This window comes from Monodon monoceros, unplaced genomic scaffold (genome assembly GCF_005190385.1).
Source record: "Monodon monoceros isolate NGI ecotype Baffin Bay Population unplaced genomic scaffold, NGI_Narwhal_1 Super_Scaffold_14, whole genome shotgun sequence".
Lineage (NCBI taxonomy): Eukaryota > Metazoa > Chordata > Mammalia > Artiodactyla > Monodontidae > Monodon > Monodon monoceros.
The window spans coordinates 31,723,204-31,738,721 of record NW_021703770.1 but is presented as its reverse complement, the minus strand read 5'-3'; the positions used below and the strand labels follow the sequence as shown (position 1 = coordinate 31,738,721).

General features: G+C 37.0%; 1 protein-coding gene across 2 annotated transcripts in view; it reads right to left on the bottom strand.

Annotated features, from left to right (window-relative positions):
• Nucleotides 1-15,518, bottom strand: part of UBR5 (ubiquitin protein ligase E3 component n-recognin 5) — a 143,428-nt gene that overhangs the window by 58,953 nt on the left and 68,957 nt on the right. For both annotated transcript variants that reach the window (XM_029222473.1, XM_029222475.1), the window contains exons 14-22: nucleotides 13,935-14,119; nucleotides 10,664-10,773; nucleotides 9,711-9,823; nucleotides 8,552-8,695; nucleotides 8,353-8,464; nucleotides 7,947-8,101; nucleotides 7,488-7,685; nucleotides 2,699-2,909; nucleotides 1,630-1,756 (exon numbers count right to left, since the gene is read on the bottom strand). In XM_029222473.1, coding sequence (XP_029078306.1) covers nucleotides 1,630-1,756; nucleotides 2,699-2,909; nucleotides 7,488-7,685; nucleotides 7,947-8,101; nucleotides 8,353-8,464; nucleotides 8,552-8,695; nucleotides 9,711-9,823; nucleotides 10,664-10,773; nucleotides 13,935-14,119 — 1,355 coding nt within the window. The remainder of the gene's footprint in view (nucleotides 1-1,629; nucleotides 1,757-2,698; nucleotides 2,910-7,487; nucleotides 7,686-7,946; nucleotides 8,102-8,352; nucleotides 8,465-8,551; nucleotides 8,696-9,710; nucleotides 9,824-10,663; nucleotides 10,774-13,934; nucleotides 14,120-15,518) is intronic.

Below are 15,518 nucleotides of genomic sequence, written 5' to 3'. Positions count from 1 at the left end.
ACAGAAGCCTTAGAATCCAGTCATGTTCAAACATACCACTGTGACAAAAAAGCGAAGGTCATGTGTCTTCCAGATTAATAATCTCTAGAGTACATACACCTGCAATCAGATGCATCAATCAAGCTTTCCACTAAATCTGCCCTTTGTACTCAGGCACTATTGAGTCACATAACAAAACTTCTGAGTCAAATCATCATCTGAAGGCATTTAACAGTACTCCATTCAATATTGAAATTGCATCAGTTTTGAGCTTACAGCTCATGAATCCCAGCCTGCATACTCATCAAGGGGTATCGCCTAGAAAATCCATTGTAGGCTAGAGGAGGGTTTCACTTCAATGAAGCAGAGTCTGTGGACTTCCTACTGCCCGGCGTGGATAATAAGACTCCTGTGCTTTCATCTGTTCAACCGGCAGCCCTGAGTTTGAACTGGTTAAGAGCACTGCAGTGAAATCTTCGGCAAATGCCTCAAAGGAGCTTACTCTGCAAATTATTTCTGTGAGCAACACATCACCCACTCTTGAAGCTCCTTTTAGTCTTTGCCTTCAAAATAATCCTTACATGAAAAAAAGATGGCAGCACTGGCATTGGACCAACCATATCAGAGTCCAACTTGATTTGCACCTGTATTTTCCCTGAGGAAATGAAATACCTGAAATAATTCAGACACTAATTTCTTCATGAAGAATTTAAGTTGCTTTCCAGTTTAGACCAAACATTTTGCCTAGTGTAGTCCTAAACAAATGATAATTTCCATTTTGCATAGTCTACATAATGTTTCTGTACTATCTTAAATTATAATTTGGTTACCCATAACTAGTTTTTGATAAACCTCACTTCAGGATGTTTTTGAACCTGGGAAGCTATCAAGTTGGAACCAATTTTAGAAGAATCACTTTTAAAGGGAAAGTTGAATATAGAACAGAAAATAAGCAAAAGAGTGTCTTCGTTTTAAGTAGACTTTACAACCTATCACATTAGCACAGTGAGCAGTGCTTCCATTAATGATTTGTGAAGTATCCAAGAATTTTGGCTCTCATGTCTAATATAAATGTGTTTTCCTTCAGGGGAAAAAAAAAAAACTACAAACAGCTGTATCCTGAATTCTTTATAGTCTTCATCTATTCGAACATCTAGTAATTTTTAATGTGTTATAAAGTGTCCATCTCACAACTCAGAAAGCCTGAAAATTTAAAATACCAAACATTCATAATATACATCAGCCTTTCATTTCTTCCCAGATCTTTAGGACGTCTGAGAAACTGAGCTAAGTAAACAATCTGAAAATAAAAGATTGAGGTTCTCTCAATTATTATATTACTTGTTCTCCAACTAAAGAAAATAACTTCCTAGGAAACATGAATGATGAGTTTAAAACACATTCAAAGAATCAAGTTTGAACTACTTGTCTAAATTACCTCAAATTTTTGAAGGATCCTAGGTCCTACTGTTTTACACCTAAACTCTAACTAGATACTGTCAGGTATTTTTCCCAGGCTGATATTGGGAGGAACAAAAACAAAACAAAAGGACCCACCAATTCATGCATATGATAGGAAAGAGATACATTTCTTTCTGTACTTGGATTATGTTTCCACCAATTAAACTTTCCTGGTAAAAATCACATTACCTTCGGCTACTTGATGATCCAGCCCGATTACCTGGGCCATTACTTGAAACAACTGATATTGCATTTGCGATGGCCTCAACAGCAGAAAGCCTTTCTGCAAATGTATTTCTTTCAGAGCGCTCTGCTTCTGAAACATAAGAGAAAAAAATTAGGATCAATTTAAACTTCAAAAATAACTAAGAGATGAAGTATGTATAGGCCATTAAATGCTAACTGCTAAGTGTTTTAGTATTCTAATTCACATACTAGTGATAACAGCTTAATTTTCCCTCCTTAGAGCAACACTTAAGCTAGATTGAACTATGCCCTTTAATGTGAATTATTTCCTTATTCTGCCTTACTTTTCAACCCCCAAAGATAAAAAATAAGGTTATTCACAAGTAGGCTGAAATTTAGCTTTCACTACCAAGGAAGAAAAGGCCTACATATCGGTACCTCAATCTTAATTTATACACTACTTATAATCCTTTAGTCAGTCAACGATAACGAGACAAAGGTCAGAAACTTGCAAACCACTGTTCAAAAACGTAGCTACCAGAATATCATCTGCAGAATTCAAAATAAGGAAAACCATTATGAATTACACAGTTACACTTTAGGTTTTCAGCTTCCCCCTTCACTTAGCCAATTAAAAACTTTATGGCAAAAAGCTTATTTACTTTTCCAAAAACATCTAACAACTCACTAGGTTATTTTTCCCTCTACATTCTGAAAATTGGGATACGAGTTGCCTCAATATAATTTGACTTAACTTGCTAAATAATTCCCATGGTAATAAAAGTCACCTGCAATTATAAAATCAGTAAAGCTCTTAAGTATCATATATACAGTTTGTACTTAACAGAGAAATTAGAATTTAAGGCAACAGAAACACATTGATAAAAATTTTATTTATTCATGTTACATGTTCATCCTAACAGGCATTTTTACCTTCTGAGACTCCTAGATTTTACAAAGCAAAGTAAAAGTACGTACAAATTCTTTACAGTGATTTTCTTTTAATAATTTTTATATTTTCAAAATTGCCCAAAATTCCTCTTAAAGATCATGTTACAGTTCTTAATCTCACCCTCTTCTTCTTTAGTTTCCTTATTGCTGGTTGGAAAGCAAACTGATACACAAGCATGCAAAATATTTCGATTTCCATCACATCTGTGGCTGATGAATGTCTGTAGCATCTGTAGATTCTGCTCTAAAACAACCGCTTGCTCAAGATTCATAAGATATTGTCGACAGGCCTCATAGTCACAGCGTAGGATGTGCTGCATTAAGGTTTGTTTCTGTGCTCAGACAAATTAGGAAAAAAACTTCAATGAATTTGTACAGCACATTACACATGTCAAAAAGTTCACATGGCCAACACAATAATATAATCAGCTCTGCAGATACACAGAGACAATTTAAGGTGGCCTGGCAAAAGAAGCTGAACTTGAAGGTACCCTTAAGCACAGAATACAACTGACAGGAATGGAAGAGTGGGTAAACCTTCTGTAAAGGACCAATAAATATCTTCAGCTTCTGCAACTAACTCAACTCTAACTGTGGCAGGAAAGCAGCCAGATACACAATGCATGAATGGGAGTGGCTGGACTGGACCTACAGATCATAGCTTATACGGCACCCTTATTTACATCATATATAACTATCAAATTAGAACTCTATTAATATTGTTAACCAATTAAGCATAGGGTATACATTTTATTCCAAGCTTATTCTCACCTCTTGTGCTCTTTTAAGGTTACATTTACATCACACTATGGTACATGAAAGCCAAAACCTTCAACTCCCCCCAGAAATAACGACAGACACAATCCCCAAAGGTGACAACTAATGTACTTCATTGTCAAAGACATGGTAGTAATGATCAAGTATTTATATATCATCTTCTACCTGAGAAATAGCATGCTGTGGATGGAGTATTCCCTCCCCCCCCATTCATGTTGAAGCCTACTCCCCAATGTGGATGGTATTTGGAGGTAGGGCCTCTGGACAGTCATTAGGTCGTGAGGGTGAAGCCTTCATGAATGTGATCACTGCCCTTAAAGGGGGCTGAAGAGACCAGAGTTCTCCCTTTCCACTGTGTGAGGACACATGGTCATCTGTGAACCAGTGAAAGGGCCCTCATCAGACAAGGAATCTGCCCACACCTTGATCTTGAACTTCCCACCTTCCTTAACCATGAGAAGTAAATTTCGGTTGTTTATAAGCCACTCTGTCTGTAGCAGCCTAAACAAACTTAAGACACAGCATAAACAGACCAAAGAGTTCAAATGTACTTTTTTCAGAATGTAAACTATAGTTATGGGATATTTAATCGACTGAATGTAAAGCATTAGTTATGGAAAACAAGCATATCTGTTCATTTTAACTAAAACTGAGAGCTGGAAGAAAGCAGGTGGGAAAAGAATGCGTGGGAATACAAAGGAAAGAAGAGAGATGCTTTTGAACTTGGCAGCTCTCCACAAATTGCCTAGATAACCCATCCCTTCCCCCAACCTTATGAGGATGAGAGGAAGTAACAATGGGGGAAGAAGGGCACAAGAAAATACAGCTAAAAAATTGTTTTCAGTACTTGACACACGTGAGATAAGCCATTCTGACTCTGGAACGATGATCCTGAAGTGACCCCATAAATTGCAAGCTCCAGTTCAAGAATATGAGGTGGCCCACATAAGACTAAATTTGCCAAAGTCTAGTGGCAAATATGCATTAATCAATACGTTAAGAGAATACGTCAAAGTCTCTCCAAAGAATGAAAAGTGCAGTACATTTAAAAATAACTAAAATTAAGATATTTTGCTGCACACTGCTGTGATATATAGAATGTTTTCAAGCAATCAGCCAGTCATCTGGCTGAAGCAGCTACTCTACAGGGAGCTCTCATCTCCAACCTGCTGGGCAGTACATGGGCTCTCACACTGACAGTATCAATACCGTACTTACTATGTTTATCCTGCATCACTGTATGTTGTCACTTATTCTTATAACACAAAGCAGAGAGTTCAGCAAAAATTTCTTGCACGTCTACTGTGCACCAAGCCCTAGTAAATGAAGGCTATGTAGAAAGATAAATGATGGCACACTTTATCGCTACCCTTGGGATGATGGCACATTTTATCTTTACCCTTGAGATGCTGACAAAGTGCAGGGGTCATAGAATCAAATGCCTACAGAAGCATATGCAAAAGTATAAGTGAGTGGAGGAGGCTGGCTGTAAGAAAGGTAACACAAACCGTATAATAAATAAATGGTGACTAACATTTGGACTTAGAGCAACAAATTTTAAACAGTGGGAACTGCAATGAACTGGAGACACCATGTATAGCCTCTAAGAGGACTTAATGTTTTTTATAATGGCCCAATATCACCATTATCTTCTAATTCTTTAAGAGCACCTGAAAATCTGAGTTTTAAATACAAATCCTGTGATTTTTGAATGCTGGCAACCAATCAAGAAGTTTTAAATGATGTGAAGGCTATTTCTAGGGGCCACATTCAGGCCACGGCCACCTCCTTCAACCCCATACCCCTACCAGTTTGGAACCACTAGTCTAGTAGGTTAACAATTAAAGCTAAACTAAGAGTATGAGCACTGTGTCTCTAAACAAAAGCTCATGGGTATCTTTCAGGAGCACCTAGATTCAGATTATTTTAGATGCAGTTCTAGTAAGTTTGCTTATCACCTCCAACCTAATGGAGGGTAAATAAGCTCCCATTCTAAGCTCCATTTCTATCTTTTATAGAAAAATTCCTCAAAAGAGTTGTCTAAGTTCCTCAACTCCCATTTTCTCCTTAGCTCACTCTAAATCAGGCCTGCATCCCCACTGTCAACAATGACCTAGATGGAACCAAACACAAAAGTCAGTATTCAGTACACGCCCTACTGTCCTACGGCATCATTTGATACACTTGAACAACACATCCTGCTTGACACATGCTCTTTGCTTAGCTTCCAAGACAACACTCATTCGTTTCCCTCCAATTCCTTCTCAGTCTCTCATGCAGGTTTCTTTTTATCTCTTGGTATTTAAATGCTGAGACTATTTTCATGGCTCAGGCCTTAGATCTTTTTTCTCTTCCAAGACTTTAGTAATCTCATTCAGTATAAGTCCTTTAAATATCACAGATATACTGACAACTCCTAAGTACATTTCTCCAGCTTGGTCCCCTCTCTCCTGGTCTTCCAACTTACACATCTAACTCTCTATTCACCATCTCCTCTTGGATATCTGATAAGAATCTTAAACTCCTGATCTCACCCCCCAGAACCTGCTTCAATCCTACAGTCTTCATCTCGATAAACAGCAACTTCACTCTTCAAAACCTTTTGCCCTCTGCTTCCTCTATGTGACACCCTATATTTAGCCATAAGCAAATCCTGTTGGCTCTACTTTAAAACGTATCTAGTATATCTAGAGTCTAATCACTTATTCCACCTCCTGGGTCAAGCCAACATCACCTTCCACCTGAATTCTTTTAATAGCCTCCTAGCTGGCCTCCCTACTTCCAACCCATCGCCCTTGTATTCTCAGCGTGTCAGCAATGACCTTTTAAAAATGTAAAGCAAATCAGGTCAATCTCTGCTCAAATTGCTCCAATAACTTCCAGTGGTGTTGCCTCCACATCTAACAAATACAAACACCTCAACCACAATATGTTCAAAACTAAACTCATCCTTTCCCCTTATCCCATTTGTTTTTCCTATTTTTCTGGGGTTTTTTGGCTGCACCGCATGGCATGCGGGATTCTAGTTCCCCGACCAGGGACTGAACGAACCCGTGCCCCCTGCAGTGGAAGCGGGGAGCCACAACCACTGGACCACCAGAGAATTTCCAGTTTCTCCTATTTTTCATTTCCCTATCAGCCACACCTAAATCAGAAGCTTTACAACCCCTTCCTTTCATTTACTGCTGACATCCTGTCACCAAGCTTTAGAGCTTCTACTTCCTTAAGATCTCTTAAATCCATCCCCTCTTCCTTATTTCCAAGAGTTCAAGCTTAGGGCTTCCCTGGTGGCGCAGTGGTTGAGAGTCTGCCTGCCGATGCAGGGGACACAGGTTCGTGCCCCGGTCCAGGAATATCCCACATGCCGCGGAGCAGCTGGGCCCATGAGCCATGGCCGCTGAGCCTGCGCGTCCGGAGCCTGTGCTCCGCAGCGGGAGAGGCCACAGCAGTGAGAGGCCCGCGTACCACCAAAAAAAAAAAAAAAAAAGAGTTCAAGCTTACTTTGTTTCTAACATGGATAATTACATTAGCTTTTTTATCTGGTCTCTAAACTTCTGTTCTCCATCCACTGCTCATCTTCTTTAAAAACACACAAAAAAACCAGCTTAAAATCCTTCTCCTCCTAGCTTTCAGGGGAATGCTCAGGCCCCTTAGGTTAACACACAAGGCACCCCAGTGCCTTTCTCCCACCTTATCACTTGCCACTCATTGATCTGTATAAGCCCTACCTTCTAGTTATATCAAAAGAATGTACATGTTCTCCCAACATGTACATTCTGAGATTCACAAAGGCTGCTCTTTGTGCCTGGGATAACACTTCCTACCTTCATCCTGCGTCTAGGAGACCCCCATCTGATTCTTTAAAACTATATCCAGGTATCACCTCCTCAGGGAAGCCTCTACAGTCACAGTTTGATTTACAGCCCTCCCTTTTGTACTTCTACAACATTATGCATGCCTTACTCAAACGCTTAAATCACACTGTAATCAATGGTATACGCATCTCTCTTGTCCTAATAGACTATTAGTTCCCATAGGGAACCGGCAATGAATGATCTATTCAAGATTGTTTCCCTGGACTCCAGCAGTGCCTTCTGAATTGAAATGCCAAGTAGTTTCAAAAGTCAGATTACCTCTACAGCCATGATGATAATAGCAGCTTTCTTTTTGATTGTTGAATTGGCAGGAAGATTTATTAAAGAATGTACACCCATTCCAAGACTACTAATAGGTGGAAGATCAAGCCAATCAGGATCCCTTATTCCTCCCATGCAATCTTTGGCCATGGGGTAGATAGTGCCATTTCCATCTCGAAGAATAATAGGAGACTCCTATAATAGAGGTGAAAATTAAAAAGTTTGGCTCCCAATCAAAAATGTTATGTCTGATTTTTACAATAGTTATATTTATTTTCAAATTAGATTTTATATGTTTGTAATAGTGACCAAATAAGAAACTTAATATTAAAATATGTTGAATATTCTAAATTCTTCAATGTTTAATAACAAGCAAACTAGAGCCAAACCCCTAAGCATCACAAAAATGCCAATGTTGTCATATAAATTTTCAAAAGCAAAAATAAGCCTCCATACCTGTCCAGCAGTAAAGATGGCTACATTCCTCTCATTCTGACCAAGGAAAGCAATGCTGCTTGTAGGGAAATTATTTTCCTGTTCTGCTTTTCCTGTAGCAAGATCAAAGATACAGTACCGTACCCAATTTCCAGTCTTCAAAACAGCATGCACACCTTCAGAAACACATAAATGTTAAAAAAAAAAAAAAAAAATGTTACACATCCTTAGTGAACTCTAGTAAGTACCTACCAAATTTTACATCTCTAGCCACATCTCAAATGTAGATACATTTCATTCCATAATGTTACACACAGGAGACAAAAACTGCCAAATGCGCCAAACCACTTTATCTAATTCCCATTTACTGCACAAGTATTAATAGAACATGGAGTATGCCAGTTAGCAAAGTTACAAAATCTTTTACCTTTGGAATCCACATTCACTGCTAATATTTCTGTTTTTTCAGGTATACAAAGCTTTTTAGGAGTCCTTTGGAAACAGTCAGGAACTTTTGGTGTTCCTCCAGTTTTGACAACCTGCATGACAGAAGGAATTTTGCTCTCAAATCTGTAACATACTCAGGGTTCCGACATTCACCTGCTGAGTGAGTCCTCTACACTTACCTGCAGTTCATCAATTCTAAGTAACCTACAATCCTGAAGGAGAGAAGAAGGGTCAGCATCTGAACCAGAGTTGTTTTGACAGTTAGTATTACTGGACGTTCCTGGAAATTTTACAGCAACATAGGCTCCATCCACTTTCAGCACCTAGAATACAGGTAAATACGATAAATGTTAACACTAACTCATATGAAATCAATATGCAAGTTAGAGTCATTGAACCAATTTAACACTGAAGGCATTTAATTCCTTATGAGTATGTTTCTTCAATGATCGTCAAGTTGTAAAATTAACCTGAACACACTCGCCAAATATACTGTTGACATCTACTTCCATGACATATTATCCACAGACAACATAGGTAGAGTGAGCAATGCACAGAAAGCCAAGCACAGGACGTGAAACCAGAATACTTGAGTCATACCTCTGCTACTTACTGCTTTTGATTTTAAGCCAATGTGATCATCTTAGAAAAACATAGCTGCCCGTAAACTACAGTTCTATTTGAAATCAAAAGGCCTTTGTAAATTGCAGGACATGATGTATCTACTCTGCCCTTTAAGTCCAAATGAAAGACCATCCCATTTCACAAACTAAAGAGCAATCAGGAAAAGTTACTTTGCAGGTATTCTACAGCTATAGTCCCATTTTGTTTTTAAGAATGTGAAAGGACAAGGGTGAAATTAATGGCATTCCAGCTGATGAACTCTACTCACTTGGTTTCTTAGGAGGCAAGACCCTCTCCAGGAAGAAGGGAAGAGAAAGTGGAAGCTTAAAGATAGTAGCAAGATTTTTAAATGTTATGGAAGATCATCTCCATTAAAACTGTATAAGTCCCAAAGAATGGACTGTATCAAAAAGTAATGTTATCTCTTAGCAACTTTTCTGTAAATCTAAAATTATTCCAAAATAACACTTTTTTAAAAAAGCAGAATATCACCATAAATGCTCAAGGAGAGGTATAATAATCTTCAGTTCATCTGTCAGGGACAAAGGAGATACGTGCATCAGATTAAAGGATGGGACTAAAGAGATCATTAGAGGTGATAAATAAAGCAGCCTTAAGGAAAGGGCTGATGAGCACTCACCAACCGTAAGTTCTTCGATAACCAATACCATTATAGTTCAGTGAGTAACTAATTCTTAGACATTCTGAACAAACCTTGCCAACAGGAACATTCTTAACATCTTCCACAAAAACGACTTCCCGAAGAGACCACTGCTCTTCGTTCACCTTTTCCTCCTCTTTTGGGGCAGGGGTGGACCGTCGTCGTTCTTAGACAACAACAAAATGGTAAGTACCAAAAAGAAAATGTGAAAGAAACTTTATAGATTTCATCTAAATATATGAAAAAAGATCATTTGTAAAGGGATACATAATTGAGATATCTAAATAAATTTCATGAACTACTGCTTTATGAATTGAGCTTTCATAACTAACTTCCACTTTAAATGAATTCATAGTGAAAAATATCCATGTTCGTTAATGCCTAACAATATTAACACTACTATAAACAACTGCAAAGAAGTATTTAAAAATTTTAAGCTTATGCTGGAGCCTCAAAATTAGGGCTATCGGACCAATGTTTAAAAAGGAGGATCTGTTGGGCTGTTCTTAAAACTAGCACATGACTATTAAAAACTTTCAATTTCCTCAAGTACAAAGCAATTAAAACTAGAAAATAAATGTACTTTGGAAAGCTTTTTTAAAAAAAACTCTTTAAATCCAAGGTGCAGTAGTAAATCTAGGTTTTTAAATTCTACAAATTCTGAGCGAAAGTTGTGACCAAGCCATAACCAATCTACAATAACAGTCCCAACAAAGGTAGGCAGATATTCTAGAGGGGCAATTATTTCCTTCTATTACTGCAATGCACTTTACTACATATTGCAGCAAATTATAACTCGCAAAAACAACAAGAATACTCAACACTGTAAATACTGTTTTTCTATTTAAATAAAGTTGCACATTGAAAAAAATTAAACTAGTAGGAACACAATTTATATTAAAAGATATTAAAAATGGTCTGAGTTGCCTCAAATCAGAAACAAACTGAACACAGCTCTCTGCCTGGGATCTTACTTTGACCAATGTGTACTACACATAAAACTTACTATACGGCATTGATGCACTGCTGGCAATGGAGGATGCGTCACTACACGTGGATGCTGGAGATGGTGGAGGACCCATTTCTGTTTTCACAGGTTCCTGCTTACTTTCAGGCCTGCAATTAGAAATAAGATTCTCCTTATAATTAGGAAAATGACATATTAGGAACTTGTCAAATGGCTTATTTTTGAGACTCAAGTTTATTCTCATTAGGGAATGAAATAGTAAAAACTTATACAAAATTGTTATTCTTTAGGATGCAAACTGAAAAAGATACACATTGCATACTTCAAATTTTTCTTAATTTTTTAAAATAGGAAAGAAATATACTATGTGAAGCTATCAACAACATGGGACAATGGTTCAGATAAGCCTTATCTAGGAATAACAACAAAAGCTACACTCAATTTATCAATATGGCTTTACCAAAAGCCTCTTGAGCAAACAAGTTTCACACTTCAGTAAATCCTGACCTGGACACTGCAATTTAACTGAAAAGATGATAAAGGCAAGTAAATAAAAAGTCTACTATATCATTAATTTCCTAGAGTTCAAAGAAGGAACTCTCCTTGCAATGGCTTACAAAACTTTACCACCAGATGGTCCAAGAATAATCACCTGCTATAACTGAAATGAGAAATTATAGTATTAATAAACTATCCCTCTTCCCTGAGTTATTTCATTAACGCTATACTTGAGAAGATAACTATAGCAACTACATAATATTCTACAGATGGTAAAAAAATATTTTTATTCATTAAAAGGCAGAAGTCAATTTTTAGAGAGAAAAGTCATGTATTACTCAGAAATTTGTTATATATAGATTATGCTGGTATATATTATAATCAGGGCCATCATCTTAACCCCCTCATCTGCTATTAACCCCACCAGGAATTTCACCTGAGTTTAGAAATAGTCCATAGAAAAACAGCGTTATTTTTACCAGCATCTTAGCAAAGTTCTCAGTACAAGCACACATGAACACTCATGGCTGCTCTGCAAATCCTGTGACAGTGGAAGCAAGCCAGTACTGACTCATCACGAGCACGCTTAAAGTCAGCACGTTTCCATGACTATAAGAGTCTACTGACATGAAAATGATTATCTTCTTAACATTTAATTTCACTTAGCTCTTTTACTAAGTTTATTAATAAAGAAGGCAAATTTCAAGGAAGGTTCTGAAAAACTTAATAAATCACAGGATATAAATACCACATCCTATTTTAATCTCGTTTTCTATTTGTGCACATCAAAAAGATTTCAAATGCTCTTTACAAAATTTCATAAACAATGAAAATGTATTTTGCTACTTTTATTTCTAGGATAAAAACAATCAATGCAAGTAGAGGGAAAGTCTATCCACCTATTTTTAAAAACAAGACAATATATGGAATCTAAAAAAAGAAAAAAAAAATGATCATGAAGAATCTAGGGGCAAGATGGGAATAAAGACGCAGACCTACTAGAGATCGGACTTGAGGATATGGGGAGGGGGAAGGGTAAGCTGTGACAAAGTGAGAGAGTGGCATGGACTCTACCATGGCATACACTACCAAACGTAAAAATAGATAGCTAGTGGGAAGCAGCTGCATAGCACAGGGAGATCAGCTCGGTGCCTTGTGACCACCTAGAGGGGTGGGATAGGGAGGGTGGGAAGGAGATGCAAGAGGGAGGGGATATGGGGATATACGTATATGTATAGCTGATTCACTCTGTTATACAGCAGAAACTAACACGCCACTGTAAAGCAATTATACTCCAATAAAGATGTTAAAAAAAAAAAAGATGGGATGTCACATCCTACTCAACACTTTGGTTTCTCCCTTTGAAGAAGCAAAGGAAGAGAGCTGCCAAGCAAGGATCAACTTATGACCTAAGAGAAGTCACGTATCACTAGCCATCAACAAGCATCTCCACCATCGTGCTGAACACCCAGACCAAGAGTATGACCTACCCTGGGATAAAACGTGGGAGTTTAGGGGAGATGGCAGTGTGGTATTTTCACTTATGCCTTTGCCTGCAATGAAGTGAGCCTTTAAAAAGCAAGTGTCTAGAGTCTGTTATTAAGAATGCTCAATTCGATCAGCTAATACGGGCTAGATAAGGAAGAGGATTCTAAAAAACCTTTTTCTCTTACACGGGCTCCTTATAAATCTAGTGCCAGCTGAAATTCATGTGCTTGGAAAATATCCACACCGTGTCTTGCACTTTAATATAAAGTATTATAAACCCATTTAATTGAATAAACATATTCTAAAACAAAAAAATAAATAAATTTAAAAAATAAAAACAAGACAGAGAGCACAAAGCACAAAATATGCAAAAAATCTTAATTAGGCATAAATTACAGTAGCTTTGGTTTATAAAAGAATATCTTTAAACTTAACAGTAATCCTTGTACAATCATTACATTAATTTGAGCAAAAAATTTCAAAACTTTAAAAATCTGTATGTATAGTACAGTCCCAATCATTTCTTTTCAATGCTTGTATAATTTAGAATAAAAGAAAATAGTATACCAAAATATTTAAAATGCTATTTCTGGAATGTGATATTATATTACTCTTCCACGTTTCTATAATGCTCATGTATTTTTTACAACATTAAGAAAAAAAGTAATTTTGAAACTTTACTAAAGTGTTTAAGATCATGTACCAAACAACCAAATCATAAAGATGACTAGATGCTTCTAAAAGTACAGGTGTTAAGATCTGTGTACCTGGCTCCCAAACAGTAAGCCAGCCCCAGAATGTGGGTTATACACAATTCAGTGGTATTTCTGTTCACATATCCCCCCCAACCCAAAAGTTTACAAATCCTTTATAGAATTTCCCTCCCCAAGCACATTAACCTGTAAAACCCTTTCAATGATCAAGATGCAGGCAAGATGTTTGGTAGAAATTAAGATGATTATACATGGAGAGAGGAGGAAAAAGTCTGCCTAAGACAGTATGGCTGAACGTATTATCACTGCTATGCAACACCTTCCAAGGATGAACTCTAATGACAAAACAAAGACATCAAAAGAGAACTCTACACTGCTATTCTGGCCACCAAACATTAAGAATAACTATAATATACAAATATTAACCAATTTGCAAACAGTAAATTTTACCAATTCCTTTGAAAATTCATGGGGATCTTAATAAGACCCCCTCACGTTAACACTTGTCTAAGTCACTGTACACCTCTAAGTCTCCTTGGTTACCCCCCTTCACATACAGAGCAAACTAGAAACTGATGTTAAATCAAGATTAGTTAGGGCATAGTACTTACTTAGCTTCAGTAGTTTTGCTAGCTTTGTCCATGCTTTTCAAGCTCTCAGGAGATCTAAGCTGAAACCTACAGCTATCATTCATATTCCAAACTGACTCCATTAAGACACCAACTTTAGGAATCCCAGCACTAATTGAAAATGCAACTGCTCCAGCATGATAGAGAGGATTATTTCTTAGGCATACCTAGCAAACAAAAGAAAAATCACCATCAAGATGACAATTTTAAAACAAACTAGAGGAGTTACGTGTTCCCAAATTATGGAGCAGGAATAATTGGCACATTTGCTAAAAATGAACTTTAAAATTTCATGCAGCAAATAACCTGACCGTTCTGCCACAAGGACACAGAAGAGAAATAGCAGAGAAGAAACTAAAAAGGTTATTATTTAAAAAGTGAAATGTGAACAAAACAATTACATTTTTTTATCTGTTTCTTATAATTTGAAATTATTTTCTTCCTTAATTCATGATGCTATATATAGGCTCCATAACTTCATCTCTACCGATACTTGTTTCCCTCAGAAGACTGTTGTTTCCTACAAGCCAGAATTTTCACTGAATAATATAAGTTTTCTCTTAAATTAGAAAAAGAATATGTAGACATTAGTGTTAGAAGTTAACTGAGTTCAGCAGTGAATAACCTATAAATCTTCACTACCATGGAGCACTCCTAGGTCATACTCTAAAACCAATAACAGAGCTAAGGTGACACTGCCAAATGCACCAACAGTAACTCTAAATGAGGTATGAACATTATTTCTGGAAATCTCTTTTGATTCTAAAGTAGCCCAATCTTACTTTCTGTTCAGTCATCCAGTGACTAACGATTATGTTATATTTGACAGTGGACTATATGATGATCATGTTTTTTGTCAATTTATAATTAAATATAAGTCACACAATCTTAAGAAGGTGGTACATTTGAGAAGTACAGGAACTGGAAATACTGACACAGAGCAGGAGTTCTGTCAAAGAATAGCTGTGTGTCACTAAATATAGCTCTGTGGCATAGAATGAATAGTTCAGAAGAGCCGGCTTCTTGAAAAGGGTATGTCCTGCTTAGGTTGACTTAAAGAGAGGTTTCATCCATAAATTTTTGGGAAATACTGGTGAAAGCTTAAATACTGAAAGAGGATCAACAAGAAAGAAGGCTATAATTGTCAAAGAAATGTGGCAAGATATATTAGAAGTTATCCATTAATACCTTCTTATAAAAATAAATGCACCTTAGAGACAAGGAGGTGTATATCCAGCATATAAGAAGACATGAAATGAATATCTGCTAAACATACTACTCTCCACAATTATGATCTGTGAGTGCAGGTGCGGCTGCAAACTCTTAACTGATCGACCATTCTTTCTGATGTTAACATATGAACGATTTCCCCATTATGTGGCCATGACTGTCTTAAACCTCCAGTTTTCTACACTTTAAAACAAAATCTTATTCTATACCAAAGTATTGGAATATGCTGCTATTTTTCACCAATTTAGTGCCAAGCTATTGCTTAAAACTTTTCTTCAGTGCATCTTTAAAGGATTTTTCTACCCTCCCTGTCTATAGTAATGTCATCCTACATGC